The sequence below is a fragment of the Arvicola amphibius genome, chromosome 4, assembly GCF_903992535.2.
Source record: "Arvicola amphibius chromosome 4, mArvAmp1.2, whole genome shotgun sequence".
In the NCBI taxonomy this organism is placed as follows: domain Eukaryota; kingdom Metazoa; phylum Chordata; class Mammalia; order Rodentia; family Cricetidae; genus Arvicola; species Arvicola amphibius.
In genome coordinates, this window is record NC_052050.1 from 50,424,694 (window position 1) to 50,447,003 (window position 22,310).

General features: G+C 48.0%; 1 protein-coding gene across 11 annotated transcripts in view; it reads right to left on the reverse strand.

The window, feature by feature from the left end:
* The window catches only part of Mink1 (misshapen like kinase 1), a 56,976-nt gene extending 35,291 nt beyond the window's left edge, over positions 1 to 21,685 (reverse strand). For 10 of the 11 annotated variants that reach the window (XM_038328595.2, XM_038328589.2, XM_038328598.2 and 7 more), the window contains exon 1: positions 21,432 to 21,685. In XM_038328595.2, coding sequence (XP_038184523.1) covers positions 21,432 to 21,488 — 57 coding nt within the window. In that variant the 5' untranslated portion in view covers positions 21,489 to 21,685. Of the gene's footprint in view, positions 1 to 19,613; positions 19,691 to 21,431 lie in introns of those variants that run through there. The other variant, XM_038328594.2, reaches the window with a different exon arrangement.
* Between the last annotated feature and the right edge of the window lie 625 nt (positions 21,686 to 22,310).

Here is a 22,310-nt window from a genome sequence, read left to right on the forward strand (position 1 = left end):
CAGTCCACCTCATCACTCACAGCAGACTTCCCCCTTGACCAACAGCATAGATAAGAGACTTGGGGGAAATGTGATACAGAAGGGACCAGAGAAGCACAGAACCAGGGGTTACACAGGAAGAGATGGGAACTTGAGCTCTAAAGACCAACAAGAGGTGGCACAAAAGTTCCAAGTCAGGTAACTCACCCTGGCAGTCTCTATGTATCTGGTATCATTTCAGAGGCTAAAGCAGACTTCTGCCTCCCTGCCTGAATTTGAAAACAATGGGCCTGTTTTCCTCAGCTCTTCCTGTAATCCAGAAGGCCCACACAAGGGCGGGGGTGGGTGGTGGGTGGAGGTGGTAAAGGCAGTGGCAGAACCAGTGGACAGCTTAGAAGAGGGAATTTTTCATCTCTCATAAACTCCCCAGCTCCTTCAAAGCACTCTAAACATTAACATGAACACTGGAACAGTAAACACTGTGCATCTAACCTTGAAACCCACCCCTCAGTTCCACTCCCAACCAGACGACTAACTCGGCACCAGGGGAGAGTAACGGTTTCCCAACAGCTTAAGGCCCACCACCACACAGACCTTTCCCAGTCCAGGCAGAAATTTGGAGGGAGAGGCAAGTGTGCTGGTAAAGCACGAACAGTCTTTGACATCCTTCATTTAGATAATTAAGGATGTGTGCAAGAAGGAAAAAATAGCACTATGAGAAAGTCAGTAACAATATATCTAAGAAAGAAGCGGGGGGGGGGGGAGGGGGGGCTAGGAGACACAAGAAAGTCTCATGCAATCACCCCTGCCTTCATGCCTAAGCAGAGACACACCAGACACAGCTCCAAGAACCCAAAGGGAATGCAGGGTCAGACTTCTGCCTACTCAACAGGGGACCTGTGGGATCTGAGTGAGGTCTCTATCTACCAAGCATGCTATTTGACTCCATTCCCACCCCAGATGGCTAACTGTGGAAAGCAGGTCCCAGGTCAAGGCGTGAGACAGGTTAAATCATTGGGGAGAAAGGAGGTGGATGGAGGGGAAGGGCAGCTCCCTAGATAATCCCTCTTCAATGAGCCTGTACCTGCAGGGAAGAGAATGTACAAAAGCTCAGAAGGCCAAAATCCTCATTAAATTCCCATCATTTAGCATGCCCATTTACAAGAAAACTAGGCTCTCACAAAGTCTTCCAATATCCATGTTCCCAGACTTCCTCATTGTCAAAAAAGGACTCTCAGTTCTGTAGGCCTCCCTCTCACACTGAGAAACTTGATCAGCTCCTGTATTCTGACTGCACACTATGAACCGCCAGTCTTCTGTGTATCCGTGTTCTGAAGTGTCTTTTACAGTAACTAAATAAGCTTCAGGAGTAGAGGAGAGGAAAGAAAGCAAGATGGGTTTTTTATATAAGAGAGGATGGCTATAACTCATTCCTCCTGGGCTTGTAAGCCAGGATGAAGTATGAATCTCTCTCTCTCTCTCTCTCTCTCTCTCTCTCTCTCTCTCTCTCTCTCTCTCTCTCTCTCTCTCACACACACACACACACACACACATTCACTCACTCTTGCAGATACATGCTAAGACAGAAACAAGTTAGAACAGGATACATCCATGAACACAAATAGCATTCTCATCAGAAACAAGTCAGCAGAGGGGCACCCTGCCTACTGCAAGTGGAGAGTCTCCCCTACTTCCACACTTGGGTTTTGCTGTCCCCACAGACTCTGCAGACTCGGAAGAGTCTCAAGGCAGGCTGCCTGAGTCGATCTGGAGGTCTGCACAGACGCCCAACACATGAGGAGACCTGCATGAGGAAGGCTTATGATACAGTGCAGAGCACACACTAGTCAGGCAGCAGGGGAAGTAGGAAAAGAAAAGGAACCAAAACTCAAGCAGCCTGATGGGGCTCTAAAATGGCCACAGGCAAGGCAAGGACAGATGGTCCCTTTCTGAGCTGGGAAAGTGGAGAAAGGGACAAGGAAAAAATAAATACCATCAGTCAGAAATTTTAAAAATAAACTGAAAAACCTGAAAGATAAACAGCTTGCATTTGAGGTTTTGCCTGCCTCCAGAGCTTTCTAAGGGAAAGAGAGCTGCAGGCCAGGGGGCCAGCCTCCTAGCCTCAGGTCTGGAGGAGACTGCTGGAGCGGGGGTGGGGGGGTGGGGGGGTCATTCTAGCCACCCCTGTCCTTGGTCTGAAAATTCCACAGATCTTCCAGGCAGCTGGGGTGGTATCTTGTCTTTATCTCTCCAGCGCTCCTTCCCAAGTGACCCCCATGTTAAATTTTAAATTTTAAATTGGAACAAGCTAAAACAAAACAAAACAAAAAACAACAAAAAACCAATCAAACAAACAAACAAACAAAAATCAGGCAAGCAGTGGTGGTAGATGCCTTTATCTCAGCACTAACCCTAACCCTGAGGCAGAAGCAGGTGGATGTCTGAGTTCTAGGCTAGCCTGGTCTACAAAGTGAGTTCTAAGACAGCCAGGGCTCCACAGAGAAACCCTGTCTCAATAAACAAACAAATTAACAAAAAAGTAAAGGAATGGAATAAGTGCACCATACATCTGGTGCATCCAACAGTGAGCAGAACTGGTTTCTTACCTCATGGCTGCGGCCTTCGCCCTGTTGCACTCACAATCGCTAAAGTGATTTCAGTCATTATCCAGCCGCAGGCCTGCAAAAAGCTGGGCAGATAAGAGAACCAAGGCTCTGAGAAGTGAAATGTCTGTCTAGGGCTGTGGTTCTCAAGCTTCCTAAGGCTGCGACCCTTTAATACAGTTCCTCATGATGAGGTGTCTCCCAACCATAAATTAATCTTGTTGCTACTTCGTAGCTGTACTTTTGTTAGTTATGAATCATAATGTAAATATCTGTGTCTTCTGATGGTCTTAGAAGACCATCATTTGACAAGCCCCCCCACAAAGTTGCCATGACCCACTGGTTGAGAACACTGGTCTAGGTTAAAGCCGGAATTCAAGCCTATGTAGGGTTCTGATGGCAACACCACACTGCCCCTACTAGCTCTGTCCACTAGATCTCACTTGGCATCCATGAGTCAAAGAGATGGCTGCTTCCCATTCAGATGCTCAGTTTTCCGTCTGATGGTATAGTGTGATTTACACAGAGACTTTCTGGCCAGCGAGATGGCTCAACAGCTAAGTGCACTTGCAGCACAAACCTGATGACCTGTATTTAAGAGTTAAAAACACCTGGCCTCCAACACCCATATGTAACAAACAGAATAAAATTCAAAATGCTTTAAATTACATGGAGCCAGGAGGTGGTAGCGCACGCCTTTAATCCTGGCACTGAGGAGGCAAAGGCAGGCTGATCTAAATTACATGGGGCTTTACCAATGCTCATGCTTATGTGGGCAGGAGGCCCAGATGTTACTGGATATCTCAGTTCTACTGCACCACAGCCTGTCTTACACTGCTCTTCACTCCCCTCTACAGTAACTGGACGGCTCATGCTCATCCCTCTAGATTTCAATTTAAACATGACTACCTACAGGAAGTGTCCCGTTTCCAGAGAACCCTCGCAGTCACCCTTTCAGGATACCAATTACATATTTATATAATAATTCCCTGCCTGTCTATTCTGCTAGAGCAAGTTGTTGACAGCCAGGGCTGAATTTTCTGTCACACAAATACAGAAAGAAAAGAAAATTGTCCCTTAAAGCAGTGGTTTCCAACTCTAGATCGGGGTCATCACTGTCCTTTCAAAATGACCATGGGGGAAATGACACTTCAGTTAATGAGGGCGGCTACTAAAAGTGAACCCTACTCTGTTTGTTGGTAGAGTGCTTGCCTAGCATATATTAAGCCCTGAGCTGGCATCACATAAAACCAGGCAGATGGTGGCACCTGCATCTGCCTAAGGAGGAGGGTCACTGACTAAGTAGGAGGGTCAGAAGCTTAAGGTCATCCCCAGATACACGGTGTGAGCCAACCTAGGCTACACAAGATCCTGTCTCCAGAAAAGAAGGGAAGAAAACTAGGTTCTCTAAAAGTGACTTGGGGGTAAGGATCATATGGATCAGTACCCAATGATTTACATGATTGGTGAGGAGGTATTACCAGAAAGGAGATTAAAAAAAAAAAGTCATAGACCTTTCCTAAGGTTGGTAAAAATCAAACAGTAACACTAGTAATGGCCCAAAGACCACAGGAAGCAGGAGGGCTGGAAGAGATGAAGCTCGGGCTTCCTGGAGAACAGACTTCGAGAAGCAGCTGGGTCTGGCGGCACATGCCTGTTATCCAGCTGCTCAGAGGACGGAGGCAGGAAGACCACACACTCAAGGCCTGTCTCGGCAACTTAGGACCCTGTGTCAAACAAGAAGTGAAAGGAGCTCTGGGGTGCAGCTTGGTGGGCAGGGGTATGAGGCCAGATGAGAAGGACAGAGGTGACGACCCCACCCCGCCCCTGAAGGTCATAAAGTGTTCAGAGCAACACTTTATGAAGTGCAAGCGCAGTAGCTGGTGTGGAAAGAAGTCGGGAGCCCAGACGTGATGACAGTTAGCCTTAGTTAAGGTTTTCATGGTGCCGATAACGAAAGGGCCTGGGTACAGCGCTCACCCTTTTATGTCATTTAAACAAATGAATATGATGGTTAGCCTCTTACAGTCTCTTCTCACAAGAATTCACAGATGTAAAAACAGTTTCAAGTCCATAACATGCTACAAATCTGCATGAGTCACCATGAAGAATAGACCTCACATGACAGAGAAACTGTGTCAAGAGGTGGTTTTCTAAGACCGTCGATGTTTCTAGTACTTAGAGTGAAAAGGGTGCAGCTTAGGAGAAAGAAACCAGCATGAGCAGAACCGAGAGGATTCAGGTGACCAAGGAGATGGTAGGTTCTGTGCAGGGTGGGGAGGGGAGGGCCTGGAAGCAGGAGGATGGAGAGAGGCAGGAGACATGGAGCCCATTCACTCTGGCAGATACCAGACTAATGGAGGAAGACTCCACAGTAATCAGGGGCTGGGTAATAACAAGGCTTCTCCCTGCCGATTTCCAACTGCAGCACAAACAAATTATTGCACTTCACTGCCTGCCTCCTACTGTCGAATCAGGAGTCCACAGAGCCAGGGAGACCTGTGCCCCGCCTTAGTGCAATACTGCTCTAATTATACAAGTCCAATAGGATGCCTTAAGAGAAGTAAGAAAAAAAGAAGCTAAAGAAACGAGCAGCTGGGTCTGGCGGCACATGTCTGTTATCCAGCTACTCAGGGGACAGAGGCAGGAAGACCACGCACTCTGTCTAGCCTGTCTGGGCAACTTAGGACCTTGTCTCAAAACAGGAAGTAAAAGGAGCGCTGGGGGTGCAGCTTAGTGGGCAAGCATTTGCCCAACACAGAGGACTCCTCGGGTTCAATCCCTGGCACCACTGGAGACAGAAAGGTGAGGCCAGATGAGAAGGGCAGAAGATAACAACCCCCTCCTTCCCAAACAACAACCTATTGGAAGGGTCTAAAGTGTTCAGAAGCCAACAAAGAGAACCAAGCAATGAGCACAGAGGTGCCAGGCTGAGTCAGGGCGAGAAGAGCAGGTGGAGGGTAGGGCCAGCAGGGTGTGGAAGAAAGACTGAATCACACACTAGAAAGGAAGGCCAGGCTTACTCTCCACAGGGTGGAGACCAGATAGCTCCACCAAGAACCAACCCAGAAGAAATTACAGCCAAAGGGACATAGGTAAGAAGGAGTGTCCTTGCCAGCAGGACGACACCAGCACAGTCATCAGACTTTTTACCAGGTGTGGCTCTCTTGTACCCAAGAAACAGTCTGACTCCTTTCACACCAACTCTATGAGCTAGTCCATGCATTTACCCAATAAACATCAATCGCTGGGTAAAGGCACTCGCTGTGAAAGCCTGGTGACCTGAACTTATTCCCTGGAACACAAGTAAATCCCAGCACTCAGGAGGCAGAGGCAGGCGGAGCTTAGTGAGTTCGATCTCAGGCAGACTGGTCTACAGAGCAAGTTTCAGGACAGCCAGGATTATTGCACAGAAAAACCGTATCTTGAAAAAAAAAAAACAGAAAAGAAAAAGAAAAACAACTCTATAAAGTTGTCCTCAGACCTCCACATGAGTGTCATGGCACATATCACACACACACACACACACACACACACACACACACACACACACACACACACTAATATACATCAACTGTATATTAGTGCTGGGGTGTACCTCAGCTGGGAGTGTCTGCCTAACAAGCTGAAGCCTTGGGTTCCATCCTCAGTATCTCATAAAACGGGAAGGGGTGGTGCACACCTGTCATCTCAACACTCAAGAGGTGGAGGCAGGAGAATCAGAAGTTCAAGGTCACCGTGCTACACAACAAGTTCAAAGCCAGCCTGTTCTTAGGTGGGACAACAGTGGAAAGCTAACTCAGCAGTTAAGAGTACTTGCTGCTCTTGTGGAACATGACCAGTTCCCAGCACCCTTGGTCCCCATATTCAATCACCTTAACTCTGGTTCCAGGGGTTCTATGCCCTTTTCTGATTCTTCAGGTACATACAATACACATATATACATGCAGGCAAACACTCATACACTTAAAATAAATCTTTTTATTTAATTAAATGAAGTAGCTGGAATGCAGAGGCAGCAGAATCTGGAATGTGGCAGGTAATACACAGATTAGAAAGAGTTCCTTCCCTCAGGGAGTTTACAGTCTACTTGGCAAAGCATCTATTGAAGGAAGATATAGTTACATGGCTGTAAGAAACCAAAGAAAAAGCACTAAGTTAGAAAGATTAAAGAAGACATGATGAGGAAAGAAGGAAGGCCAGCTAAGGTCATGTATGATATTTAAGCTGAAGCCACAGGAACAGTTAAGAGTTAACCAAGTCAAGGCTAGAGGGGAGGGAGGACCCAAGGACTCCAAAGGAAGAACATGTTTCCTCACTACCCAGCCCTTACATAAAGCTCTTGCATGTTTATACAGATGCCCTGCCTCTCACATCCCAACTGGACTTCCACTAGACTCCCACTAGACTCCGGCTGAGTGCTTCCCCTGGGTGGGTCCACAGCTCGCTCTCTCTCTCTCTCTCTCTCTCTCTCTCTCTCTCATACACACGCACACGCACACACAGGCAGGGCCAAAGACACTGCCCAGGGATTGCTGAGAATCCTGACTCAGGGGCAAGTCAAACAGGAGTTTCATGTTTGGATAAGATTTTCAAGTCATTCTTTCTCCCAGGGACTTTGGAAGACTTTCAGGAGTTGCTGGAGAGTTCCTGGACAAGCAATGGGAGTCAGGCTCCAGAATTCCAGACCTACACCTGGGGCTGTGACTCATTACAACAATTATGAAATCAATTGACTGGGTGGTTTTCTCCCTTCTTAAACAAAACACTAAGTCAGGAGAGAATGTTAGCTGAACTGTAGACTCCCTCTCTTCAATAGGAGAAGGGACTTCACAACTACCCCCTATATAATAAGCATCTACCAGGCTAAGCACTTCTAGTTAATACTCTCAACAGCCCTATTATATGGGTTTTGTTATCCTCGTTTTTATAAAGGATAAAAACTAGGTGTGGAGCTGGCTGTTTGTTAAAGATCACACTGTGAGTCGCAGGATTTGAATCCAAGCCCATTGCTTAAGGACTGTGTGAAAAAGGGCTGCACCTGTTGAGGCCCCACCCCCCAATCCTCAAAACCCAAGTAAAAATTCTGTCTTCCAAAGTCAATCCTCACTTGGTCCTGACTACTTTTTTCCTCCCAGCACCAAGAGATCTGGTTCTGGATAGTCCTTCAGGTATAAATATCTGAAGGTCACCTTCCTAGCTTCGTCCCACGCCTGCACTCCAACAGCATGCCCACCTGAGATCTCCCCATGCCTCTCCAAGATCCTATCATCTTCTCAACTCCTTCTTTGGCTGGCTCAACACACAGAGGTGTTTTCCTCCAACAAAGAACACCACAGATCCCCATCTGGCTGATCTGCATGTCTAAATCAGTGGTCAGAATAAACATTACAGCCAGGTGTAGCGCAGTGTAGACAGTTCAAGGTGACACAGTGAGACCCCATCCAAAAACAAACAAAACAAAAACCTAAAAAACAGCAAACAAAACACCTTTCAATATAAACTCAGAGTTACGAAAGATGGGAAGGAATTCTGGGTCTCAAGTGTGGTTCTACAGTTCTGGACAAGAAACCCAAACACCAGCGCCCCACCCTGAGTGTAGTGAATCACCTCCTGGGCAAGGCCTGGCTATGTGCAGGTGATTTTGACTGAGTCTCTGACTGAAAACCACCGAGTTCCTACCCCCTCATGTATCAGTGAGGAAACCAAGTGCAGGAAAGACTTCTGCTAGAGCTGGAATGGAAAGGAGTACCAATGCCACTGCCACCCCATGGATCATGCTGCTCAAAAGCAGCCACCAAAGATGAGCAGGCGTCATCCTGGCAGGTCTCCAACTGGGAACTCTCTAGACATTAACTTTACTCAACGAGGTCAGGAAGCCAGGGCAGGGGATCTGGGCAACAGTGAAGTGCTCATTGTTAACCCACGGAACAGACTATACACCTAGAACCCAGGATGACCAGCACTCATGGGCACTTCAGATATGCTAGGGTCTGGGCAATCTAGTAAGTTACTAAGCACCTAAGTATTAGAAGTCAGCTCTAGCTTTAGAGCCTTGGCTTTCTGCTGCCAGCTGTTAAAATGTAAGCAGCCAACAGGTGCTCTGCTTTAGACAATAAGCAGTACAGTCCTATTTTGCTTTTATTAGGGATGGAGACAGCAACAACATGCCAGACTACAGAAGAGCATCCATGGAAGACAGGTTCTAAGAGAGGCAATAGAACATTCTTTAATAAACTTTGAGCAGTAGGATTGGGTAATCTCTGCTAAGAAAAGCAACTAGCCTCAATTCATACTGGGCTCAACCACTGTTTGTCATAGCCAGAACATAGAAACAACCTAAATGCCTCTCGACCGAAGACTGGATAAGGAAAATGTGGTGCATTCACACAATGGAGTACTACACAGCAGGAAAAAATGACATCTTGAATTCTGCAGGCAAATGAATGGAGCTAGAAAACATCATTCTGAGTGAGGTAACCCAGACCCAGAAAGACAATTGTCACATGTACTCACTAATAAGAGTTTTTTAAACATAAAGCAAAGTAAACCAGCCTACAAACCATAATCCCAGAACCTAGACAACAATGTGGACACTAAGAGACATACTGGGCTGAGTATATACAGCCTCCTCTAAGAAGAGAAAGAAGGGCCTTATGAATCTACAGGCTTTCCCTAACTTTGGATCCAACACTATCTTGAGAAAACAGGGGTCTGATAATCTAGGGGCACAGTCCTAACAACCTATACCTTTGAGTTACTACCTCCAAATCATGACCTGCAGGCCTCTACTGCCTGCACCTGACCTCCAAGGCCACCATTCTTTCTGGCTCACTAGAACCAAGACTCATGTTTCCCATATCCTACTAAAAGTCAAAGAATAAATTGTTATAACCATGGACAAGGGAAAGTTAGGTTAGCAGGGCTCTATTCGAAGATACACAAGCTATCTCTGGGTCACACTTTGGGTCTGTCCACTGGTGTGAACATCACTGGTGTGAACACATTAGAGAAGAGCAGAGCCTGACTTCCCTCTAAACAGTTCCAGGAGCACAAGCCCCTCATGCACAAACGCAGAGCGCTGTTACATTTTATCATCTTCACCCTCTAGATGGTCTTCCTTCCAACTTTCTCTAACCAGCGGATCGTGACCCCATTGGAGATTGAACGATGCTTTCACTGGCATTGCCTAAGATCAGAAAACACAGATATTTACATTACGATTCATAACAGTAGCAAAATTACAGTTAAGAAGTAGTGATGAGAGAGGTGGTGGTGGAGCACGCCTTTAATGTCAGCACTGGGAGGCAGAGGCAGGTGGATCTCTGTGAGTTCAAGGCCAGCCTAGTCTACAAGAGCTAGTTCCAGGATAGGCTCCAAAGCTACAGAGAAACCCTGTCTCCAAAAACAAAAACAAAAAAAGCAAACAAAAAAAAGAAGTAGTGATGAAATTTTTTTACAGTTGGGGATCACCACAACATGAGGAACTATATTTAAGGGGTGCCACATCGGGAAGGTTGAGAAGCACACTGATCTAACACATACTGAGGAAATGTATCAAAGGGTCGCAGCGTCAGGGAGGTTGAGAAGCACACTGATCCAACACATCCCCTCAGAGCACCAAGATGAAATGAAGTGAAAACTCTGAGGACAAATACAAGAGCAACAACAAGGCCAGGAATTCCTGCAAGTTATGCGGCACTGAACACAGAAACTATTTCTCTTCTAACTGCCCACCCAATCCTCTTGTGATGCCAAGATGCCCTTTTTTTGGAAGCCCCTTCCAGAGGTCTGTGAGTGTGCATTAGAGCTGGCAGTGAGGGCCATGTTCTAAGCCAGCTGGTGATTCTGAAACAGTTCACTTCACCTGACCTGACAAGCATTAAGCATCTGTCTATGTTCAGTGCTCAGCTCTATTCTGAACACAGAAAGGGAAGAAGGCAGTAATCTGGGCTGGGGATGCACAGAACAGAATAGTGTCTGATGGACAGACTCAGCCAGGTACATGAAAACATTCTGGAAGATGGTAATAGAATTCACTTAATGCTGCAAAAGTGTACACTTACCAAATAGCTAAATGTAAATCTTATATTACATATTTTAATCATTTAAAAAAAACTTTTATTTTTTATTTATTTATTTTTTAAAGCCTGGAGAGATGTCCCCAGTGATCTGCTCTTACAAATGTGCTCTGGCAGAAGAGCTGGATTGCACCCACATGGAAGCTCACAACCACCTGTAATTCCAGTTCAAGGACTCTAGAGCCTTCAAGCTTCGTGGGTACCAGGGAGGCACACAGTGCACATACACACATCCTATACAGACATGCAGCCAAACACTCATGTATGTAAAATAAAGATCCTGAAGATCTGAACCATGTGATTCTGCAGGGCAGAAACCATTTTCACACTGGCTGTCTTTAATCCATTAAATGAGCTATGTTCTAAAAGTCCTCAGCAAAACCCATTTGCCACAGGCCACAAAATTTACACATTTCAACTGAAACAAGCAGAAAGCAGTGTAAAGTGCTGGCTAGACACTGCCCCCCGCTGCCTGTCCCTCAATGCCCACCCCCATACTCCCTGCCTCCAACTACAGGCAATTAGCGAAAGCTCTGGTTCTGTGGTGAGTCGGATCTGAGACTGGATCCAGGCCCAGCAGCTCACTGTCTGACTTCAGATCTCAGACAGGTTACTAACTTCCAAGTAGCTCCTCTCGGTTTCTCTTGTTGAAAACATGGTTCATCATCCACCTCTCAAAGGGCTACTGTGAGGGAAACTGAGATCACACAAGGACAGAACCTACTGCACAGCGAGTGCTCCTTGCTCCAGCTCCCAAACCCCCTTCTGAAATGAACACATTAAAATACAAATGACTCGTATCAAAGCGTTCTTTGTTCTGAACTGAGGAAAGGCAGGAACAGAAGGGCTTATGAGAGAGGATTCAAGGGCCAGAAAATCATACTCCGGTCCACATGCTCCTGTGCCTCCAACCCCGCCTTGCCGCATGTCCCAAAGCATCGCCCACAGCCTTGTTAAAGTTGCGGGGACTTCGCCAGTTTCTCTGAACCTCAGCTAAACAAAGACAAGCACCTATCAAGTCCTGCTGCATCTTTGGCCCCTGTGGCCCTGGACTTGTGGCGGTACCTTCTGCCCTCTCACACTTCCCCACGGTGTAGAGGAGTCAGGGGCAGAGCTGAGATAAGAACTGAGAGGGCCAGGGCACATGTGCCTCTCAGTCTATCAGTGACTGATCTGGAATGAGACTCACTCTGTAACCTTTGAGGGGACAAGCAAAAGCTGAAAAGCCATGAGTGAGGAAACAAATATCCTGGCCTCTCCCTAGCCCTGCACACACACACCTACTGCTGCTCTTGGAGTACCCTGGTTCAACTGTTTTGCTAAAGGCTCTTCTCTGAGCAACTAAGAACGAAAGCCCAAGTTCTACAGGTTTCCACCACGCTTACAAATGTGCCTTGAAAGAATGGGTGGGTGGTGAAGAGAACATGAGAACTGTGCCGACAGCCCGCAGGTAACCCACTCATTCTGCCTTCAGAGGTGTACTGGCAGACACAGCTCTTAGTCTGAGAGATATGCCATGTGCAAAAGCAATTCCGCACTGTCCTAGAAAGAGGTGAACAGGAGACAAGAACTCCTTCCTACCTACAGAAGAAACCTAACTTGTCCTTCCCTGGCCTCTCCCATAGCCATAACAAATTCACAAAACATCTCTTCAGTGCAATGTCTGCAAGACTGCAGGATGGCTAATATCCTTACTAAGTGCCTTTAGTGTTCCCAAGACATAGTTAACAGTTAAACTCCCCTTCCAGAGTGTGTTGTTTCCAAACACACTCTGGGGGGTAGTGCCACTCAGCTGAGGACCACTGAGCACTAACTTGTACTGTTGTGTATCCCATGGGCCCACCATATTCTAGCCATCCTTTATGGCTCGGGAACTAAACCCAGTAGAACAAGTCAAGAGCCCTGTCTCCAACCAAGTGAATAATTACTGAATCCCTAGCTTGTACTCAGCATCTTTATAGGCAATCACAGATCAATAGGAAATATGGGGCAGGATCCCTGTGCACAAGGAAGTGGTAGGAAGAATGGACTATAAAACATTATTTGATATACAGTAATATGTAATCAAGTTAAGCCATATGGCCTATGAGAAGCAGATAAGATAATTAGCTGAGGGTTGGCACTGCGACAAAGATGATGTGGGGAAAAACAAGCTGTGCCAGGTCTTGATGAAGGTGGCATTTTCTTACTCAGACCCTCAGTCTTTCCCTGTTAAGTATTGCTGTCCATGGAAAACTCCTTTTAACTTGTGGTTCTAGGAGTCATTTACAGTTCAAACTTCAAATCCTGTGCTCAAACGGTTCCTGGCAGAAAAGGGTCTGGAAATTTTCTATGCTCCCTCAGAAGGCCAACTATTATCAGGCCCCACAGAAGAGGTAGAGGTACCGAAGATGAATCAAAAGTGTTCAGTGCCACACACCCTCGGGGAGCCTTGGATGCCGGCTGGGGAATGTTCCATTCACCTGTCAGCTCTGGCCTCCATGGTCCCCGACTGTGGGGATGTGAGCTTCTGTAGGGCGAGGTCTTCACTCCCTGCTTCCTCCATTCATCTTGGTCAGGCCTCTGAGACTCCTCCCACAGGCTGCGCCACAAAACTCCTTACAGCCCATCCCACCATCTTCCACACTCTGTCCACCAGACAGTCAAGCTGCTTCTGGAGTCTGGCTCCTCCAAGGAGCCCAAGACTTGTGGCTTCCCCAATCCTCTTTCCTTTTGAGCATTCAAAAATCACTAACACTCCCCCTCCACACCCCACTCATCCTTTACTTGCACACAATGTAAATGAGTCTTGTCTATTTATATAGAGAATCCATCTAATGTTAGAGGAAGGAGCCCACTTCCCCCAGACAGTAAGAGCCAAGTCCAAGGCTCAGCCTGGTTGTTCTTATTCTTGAGACTCGCTTACCTCGCCACCACTAACAGCCCAGCTCCCTCAGCCCTACGGAACCACACTGAGTCCACAACCCCCATACACACATGAGGCTACATACAGTCTGTGCCCTTTCCACATACAATCCCTTATTTTATAAAACCTTTTTTTCCTCCCACAGAAAGGTTCAGAGTGAGTTCTTTGGGTTTTTATCTCCCCAGACTCATGACTCACAGCTGTTGACCAGTGATGCAGTCCCATTTTCAGTCACCACCGAGTTCTACCTACCTGCTGCTTCATTTCAAACAATGTTCTTAAAACCGTGCCAGCTAGGCTTATGCCTCTCAACCACTCAACCACTTCATCTTGTAAAGACAAGTCAAGAGTGTTGACTCACATCTGTTAACTCCAACTCTCAGGGGGTTAGCATACTGAGTTCTGGGCCAGCCAGGACAGAGTAAGACCCAGTCTCAAAACAATTCAAATCAGAAAAATAATATAAAAAAGTTGCCACAAATCCCAGCACTTGGGAGACAAAGGCAGGAGAACTCCAAGTTTGAGACCAGCCTGGGGTATACAGCAGTTCCAAGGCTAACCTAAGCTAATAACCAGACTCTAGTCTCAAACAAAACAAACACTGGGTGGGCCTCAAAGACTGAACCTGGTTCATCAAGCTTGACAGTGCCTTTCTTTAACTACTGAGCCCTTTCATTTCACCAGTCCGCTTTTTCCCCCCTTAGGTTTTTTTTTCCTCCTAGACAAGGTCACACTATGTAGCTCTGGAAGTCCTGGCAGTCACTATGTAGACCACGCTAGCCTCAAACAGAGAGATACACTTGCTTCTGCCTGCCAGTGTTGAGATCAAAGGCGAATGCCACTACACCCAACTTCTCCAGTCCTCTCATTACTTTCAATTTTGAGGCAGCTTGCTGAGTTGCCCAGGCTAGTTTTAAGCTCACTGTGTGGCAAGGCAGACCTTGAACTTGCAATTCTCCTGCCACAATCTGACAAAGCTGCTAGGTCTATCTGCTTTTGTCATCAAGCATAGTTAAAATCATGTAGCATTTGCACACAATCTACACATTCTCTTGTAGACTTTAAATCATCTCTAGGTTATTTTTAATACCTAGTATAAATATAAATGCTATGTAAGTTACTATACCATACTGCTCAGGAACAGTGACATGAGGAAGCAAAACTTGGGCGGTGCTACTGTAGTCTCAGCACTTGGGAAGCTAAGGTATGAGGACAGAGCTTGAGTCACCCTGTGCTACATAATGAAGTCCAGTCCAGCCTGGGCAACAGAGTGAGACCAGCAAATACAAAACACAACAACAGAGTTGGTTAGGACTGGGGAGATGGCATACAGCCTATGTAAGTCAGGTGCAGTGTTCCCATGGCAGGATGAGAGGCAAGAGACAGGAGAGTGTCTGGAAGCTGGAGCCTGCTAGCCTGGCATGCGTAGCAATGAACAGAAGATTTTGCCTCAAATAAGGTGGAAAGGACCCATGCCCAAGGCTGTCCTGATTTCTAAGCACACACAACATGGGACACACATGCATGCACACATTCATATACAAGCAAGTTATTTTTAGAAGTCCATTCACTAACTTAATCATTTTCTGTTCTATTTTTCAACCTAGGAGGGGAAAAGCCTAGAGGGTTCCTGGCACAAACTGGGTTGTAAGTGGGTTTTAAAGTGGGTTCTGAGGGAGTGTGGGACTGAATGTGGAAAATCCAGATGACCTGCCACGAATCACAGCACAACAGTGTAAGTTTATAACAACCGGAATGAACAAGAATGCCCAACTTCAAGAGTTCCAAAATACAGAGGAAACACTAACCATGAAGATGAGAGCAGGGTTTGAGAGATAGATAGCTCAGAGGTTAAAGGCACTGGCTGCTCTGCTAGAGGACCTGGGCTCAAATCCTAGCACCCATATTGCAGCTCACAACTGTAACTCCAGTTCCAAGGAATCCTATGTCCTCTTCTGGCTGTTGCAGGCACCAAACACATATATGGTATACAGACATACATGCAGGCAAAACACTCCTAAAACAAACAGAAAGATGAGGAGAGCCTAGGCAGGCATGGTGGTACATGCCTCTAGTACCGACCATTTGGGAGGTTGAGGCAGAAGGATCACTTGAGTCCAGAAGTTTGAAGCCAGTTTGGGCACTCTAACAAGCTGCCTGGTAGGAGACGGGGTGGGGTGGGCTACTCCTAAGGGCTGGGTTTGCAAAGGCATTTCTTAGAGGGATGCTCACAGAGTACTGGCTCAAAAGTTTAGCACAGTACTGAGTACAGTACCACATCCTTCCCGAAGGGTCTAGAACCTGGATGTCAACAGCACATGGAAGTGAAGGGAATGACACTGAAGGGAATGACAACTCTGACAGGACTCTGGAGACACTGTCCAGTCCCAGGATGCTTGTGTGTGACTGGATGGACAGGTGACTACAGTTCTTGCTTACAGACTTAAACCAAATTGCAAGTTTGTCAACAGAAGCCACACACTTCCTGCCATCCTTTGCCCTAAGTGACAACATGTTCTAAGTAGTCCAAATAGTATGTATGATCCTGTCTTAGGCAGTTTGTAGATCAATGGAGTAAGGCCAGATTTCAAATCTGGACCCAGCCCTTGGGGTGAGTGATGGGGCAGACCAGACCAATGTCTTGCTGACACTCTTTCCTGCTACTGGGAGAGAGGGGGAGTACCAAAGAGTTACATATACACTCATGGGTGTACATGTACATGTGTCAGTGTGTATGTAGGTCAGAGGTCAACATCGTATCTTCCTTCCCTCTCTCACAGTTCTCCACTTACTTTCTGAGAAAGGGTTTGTCACTGAACCTAGAGCTCATGGATGTGGCTAACTGGCCAATGAACTCCAGGAATCCGTCTGCCTCAGCCACCACCACTGGCGTTACAGATATGCGCCATCCTACCTGTTTTTTTCATGGGTGCCAGGGATCCAAAGTCAGGTCCTCACGGTGTCCAGTGGATGAACCACGTCCGCAAGACTCCTCCCCTTGTTTTCACTGTCAAACCCTCACTTTGGGGGCCACAGAGGTGGCCCAGCAGGTTACAGCACTCGATGTGCAGACGCAACACTGTAGGTTTGCAGTGGGCAGTAACTACTCAAAACGTTAGGCACAGACATGTGTGTCTGTAACCCCAGCATTGGATGGGAGGGGGTAATACAGGTAGATAGTATCAGGAGCTCATTTACCAACCAGCTTAGCCCAAAACAACAAGCCTCTGGGCCAAGGGTGTAAGGTGGAGAATGAAAAAAGGCATCCAACGTTTCCTAGCTTCCCAGGTTATGTGCACCCACACATTCACAAGAAAACACATGTGTACACACACACACCTCAATTTCACAAGGAACTGCTCTGTCACATGGCACTAAGGCTATGGCAGTCTGTCCTATCCTACATGAACAATGGTGACATTCCTCCCCTTGTCTGGTAACAGCTGAACACCCAGTCCCAGCCATGGGCTCTGTCATCATCCTTTAATCATTTTACACCACTTCAAATGCCACAGGCTTTAAAATTCCCTCTCATTCTGTCATCCTGTCGGAGAAAAATCGCTCAATGCCCTCACTGCTGCTGCGGGAGGTCGGTCCTCTAACATCCATCAGCCTGTGGACGGCTAGCATCTCAGCACACAGCAGCAGTGCACTGCTCAGCAGCCTAGACATATGCCCCACTGCAGCTCTCCTGGTGACGCTGGCTCCATAGCAGCAGACAAGAGCAGGAGGAAAGACACGTTCAAAGAACACACACAATCACTTGAGAGACACAAGAGAACATGCAAAATCATTTAAGAAAAGACACCTGCCAACAACTACCACCAAAAAGAAGTCCCCTGAAGGTGTGCTGTGGCAGGACTTCAATCAGCCACACCGCCTGGTCCCACAGCCTAGGAGATGCCGCAGTCTGAAACTTCCAGCCACTGGACAGTAGAGAGAAACTGTCTGATTTATGAAGTGGGTCAACCAGAAGAGGTCAGCCTGGGGCCTGCTCGGCCCTTCCCAGCCACTTCTGTTCATGCTTTCTGCTTTGTGAGGAGCCGCAGTGCCAAGTCAGAAGGCTCTTCTGGAACATAACCAAGTTTGGACACAGACAAAGATGACTTAAAACTAGAGCCCCAAATTTTCTCTCAGATAATACTAACTTTATTTTAGAGTCATGGCTTGGTTACAGCTCTGCATTATCACAAGACAAGATCTGATCTCAACACATCTCAGAAGATATTCTTTATTGTTTTTGAGGCAGCGTCTCAGCATCCCAGGCTGCCCTGGAATTTTTGTTTCTTGAGGCAGGGTTTCTCTATTATGTAGCCTACATAACTGTAACTCAGAGATCCCACCTATCTCTGCTAGGGTTAAAGGTGTGTGCTGCAACACCCAGTTGATTTATGCTTATTTGTGTGTGTGCACACATGCCCATACATGCATCATGGCACACATGGAAGTCAGGACAACCCAGGAGAGTCTGTTCTCTCCTTCCACCATGCGAGTTCTGATGATCAAACCCTGGTTGTTGTCAGGCTTGCAGTAAACTGCCTTTACTCACCCGAGTCATCTCCTCTGGCCAGGTCCACCATTTCTTCCTCCCCTGCCCTCCACCAGAAAGGGTTTCTCTGTGCAACCCTGGTTATCTGGAACTCATTATAAAGACCAAGCTGCCCTTGGTCCCACAGATCCACCTGCCTCTGTCTCCCAAGTGCCAGGATTAAAGGCGTGAGCCACCATGGCCCGGCAGGTCTAGCATTTCTTGAGTTGTTTTTTCTATTTTGTTTTGTTTTGTTTTTCCCCCAAGACAAGGTGTCTCTGTGAAACAGTCCTGGCTGTCCTGGAACTAGCTCTGTAGACCAGACTGGCCTCAAACTCACAGAAATCCCCCTGCCTTTGCCTCCTGATTGCTGGGATTAAAAGCATGCACCACCAATGCCCATCATATTTCTTGAGTATTTGAAGCAAACATTATACTAATAGCTTTCAGTTACTATGCCACGCACTTATTTAACAAATATCTGAGCCCCACTATGTAAACTCTGCTCTAGGAACTAGGGACCCAGACGGAACAAAGCAAGTCAAAATTCTAGTTAAGAGTATGTTTTTATTTTTCTGGCACTAAGGATCTTAGGACTTCATGGATGCTAAAAAGACAACTACCACTGAGACTGAAAGAAATCTATGTCAACTGTGCTAAGAACTATGAAAACAGAATTCAAAAAAAAAAAAAAAAAACAACGCAGGGAAGAGAGTGCTATTTATTAGAATCGTCCTGGGATGTTTCCCAATTCTTCTTTTATTCCCCCTCAATTCTATGCTAGGAATTGAGCTAAATACTTACTGTGTGGAATTTCATTTCGTTTGAGTAACTCTGTTCAGTGCTATTGACATTCCCACCACACAGGCAAGAAAATGGGACTTAGGGAAGTAAGATTCTGCAGAGTCTGCAGGGAGGGAAGTAAGGACTAAGGACCAAGGCCTGTGTCCTCCAGGTGAGGAAACTGGGACCAGAATTCAGGAAAGCAACTCCAGATTCACCATCCTCCCCACCTGCACTACCCCACCAAACTGCTGGACACACAGCCCAAGAAGTCAAGGGTAGTGTGCTCACTAAATAGCAGCTCCATCCGGCCTCCTTGCTAAGAGATTAGTGCAATTCAATCTTCCTCTAATATCAGACTCTTCCTCTCCCAGCTGAAAACCAAGCCTTATCTTTAGACAGGAGAAAGAGGTCTCAGACTCATTAAGGCTTCTCCCACCCTACCACAGCCACCACCACTAGTACCAATTCTCTCCAGAAAATGGAAACAGAATAAGGTTTGACTGAGCCAGTCGTCCAATGGGGCCACAGTAGTTGTTAGAGGCATGCTGGAAGGACTGGCAATTGAGAGAGAAGCCAGCAGCAAGGGACAGCGGCCTTTCCAGCCCTATTTCAAGAAAGCACAGCTCTACCTCAAGTCCTGGAGTACCAGAACGAGGGACAGAAGCACAAGGAACAGGTCACCTGGCTCTCGTGTAGAGGAGGAGAGGAGAACCAGGAGGAGGCTGACTTACTCAAGGAGGGAAGTTCTGAAGGGAAATGCCATGCCCAAGGTCAGATGGCAATGGCAGAATTGCTGGAAATCCCAAGTTGGGGCCCAAGTTAAGTTACCAGAGAAGCCAAACGAGAAGCAAGCAGAGGACCGAGGTTCAAATCAAAGGTCACAGTCTGCACCGACCCACTGTGTCATAGTGTTTCAGTCACCACAGCCAGAGAACTTGTGGCTGGAGTTAATCAACAACTTCAGTTTGCAGTTTCATTCCAAATCTAAGAACATTCACAGAGACTTCACTCAAAACCTGGATTTCCACCTTCCATTCCAACGGACTTGAGTACCGTAGCTTAAACACGGACTGAACTGACCTCCCAAAGCCTTCAGATCTTTTCCCCACTAAAATACACACACACACACACACACACACACACACACACACACACACACACAGAGAGAGAGAGAGAGGGAGAGAGAGGGAGAGAGAGAGAGAGAGAGAGAGAGAGAGAGAGAGAGAGAGAGAGCGCACCAATGCTCAGTCTTGTTCTCCAGAAACTTATCTCCAGCAAGTCAGGTCTCATAACCCAACATTGCACCAAACAAATTATGACCTGAATGGCAAGGGAAAAAAAAAAAACTGTGTCACCTAGAGAAACCCAATTAACAACATGACTCTGCTCTCTTCAATTCTCTCTCCCCTCCAGTCATATCCGGGGCGCTTGCGGGCTGGCTGCCTTTTCCCTGGCCAATTCAAAATCCAGAGGACAATGTACTCAGGGACCTTCTGAGAAGCTAAGCATGAGGTGGGAAATCCTGCTCTATCTACACCTCGGCCGGCCGGCGGGTTGGGAAAGCTCGCAAGGCACGGTATCCAAACGACACCTGGGAGCCAATCTGGAGTGGTTCACCTTGAAATCACTATGTTGCCCTTAAGACAAAGCTGCCCGCAAAAAAAAAAAAAAAAAAAAAAAAAAAAAAAAAAACCATACAGATGCTACTGAATTGAAAATTCCGGAAGGAGAGAGAGAGAGAGAGAGTAAGCGCCCCACGTGGAACAATAATTGGGTTATTTGAAAGCATTCCTGACACGGTTGTTTCCTCTTAAACGGTTTCCTAATGAGCCCCCTTTCTCCAGGGCTCCTTTGCCTCCACCCCCACTGGTTTCCCCAACCTCTCACTACTGACCACAGGCAGCATGTGTTTTGTGTGTGTGCATGTATGTAAACACCGTCTTCCGGCCCGAGTTTCCGAGGGCATCAACGCTTCCCTTCCTCCCCCTGTGCACTTGTCTGTCCTCCCATTCCCACACGGCTGCAGAGTTAGTAATGTAATATTCCAGGGACCCCGAGACCGGAAATGCCTGGCTCTGGAAAGCTGCACTTGAAACAGGAGAGAAGGGATCGAGAAAGTGAACGTGGGATGGAGACGTAGGTGGAGTGAGTAGGTGAAATGCCGCCCAAGTTGCAATCCAGAGGTAGGCGAGGAAGAAAACGAGGGATGAGGGGGAGGTTGAGGCACTTGCAAAGTCAAGATTCCAAAGGAGCCGGAGGAGGTGGTGGTGGCAGGAGACGTGAGGACCGAGGAAGGGTGAGGGGCCACAAAAAGACTCTGCAGGTGATGCCGCGCTGGATTTAGGGACCCTAGAGGTGACCCTCAAACGCATAGAAGGGTGGGGACTCTGATCCAAGCAGCAAGGTAGGGGTGGCAGGCAAGTGTGGGGGAGGGCAGCACAGGGTGGGGACCCAACTGGCTCCCAGAAGCTGCAGAGGGCGGGGCCCGTGCGGCACGAGCCGGAGAGAGGGGCAGGGGTCGCGGGGGCGAGGCTGGGGGCGGCGCTCACCCGCAGGGCCGACAGGTCGATGTCGTCCAGGCTGCGGGCGGGGGCTGGGTCGCCCATGGCCGCCGCAGGGCCGCTCACGCTCCGGCTCGCTCACTTCGCTGCCGCCGTCGCCGCTTCTCCCCCATCGGGGGACCCGGGGGGCGGGCTCCACCGCGCCTGCCCCAAAGGCCGGGGAGAGGGAGGGCCAGCGGGAGGACCGACCCAGCGGCTGACAGGCGCTCTCGCCTGCGCGCCTGCAACCCGAGCCGCCGGCAGCCCTGCGCACGCGCGGAGCGGACCGTGACGCGAACGCGCCGGGCGCCCCCTCCCGCCCGGCGCCGACACCTGCGCGCAGGCGCACGAGAGCGGGCGGCGGGTGCGCGCCAGGCCGAGCCTCGCGGGAGCCCGGCGTGGAAGGAGCGCGCCCACCTGCTGGTGCGCGTGCGCACACACCTTCCCTTCCTTTTCCCCTTTTTATTTTTATTATTACTTTTTGCCTCCTCTCCCCTGATTCCTCCCTTGATTTTTATTTGACTTCTTTCCTTCCTTCCTTTCTTTCTTTCGTGTGCCCGGCTGCCAATCAAACCACCCACCTCTCGATTTGCGGGGGAAGGGAGGCGGGACCCAACCCCCTCTATTACTAGGGGGTTGTTATGGTAACTCCCCACGCGAGGGCTGCTGGCCTCTAGATAGGACGGGCTGTCCACCCACCCAATTGCCATGGCAACAGTGGAGCCGCTGAGGGCGGGGCCTCCGTGGGAATTTGGCTGGAGAAACCACGTGGGAGGGAAGGAGGGGGTACTCTCTGCCCTTTACTCCCTTTCCTGGCTGGAGTGGGGATGTGCAGAGCGGATCTCGGCCCCTAGGATAGGCACTCGGACTGCACACGTTTATCTTAAC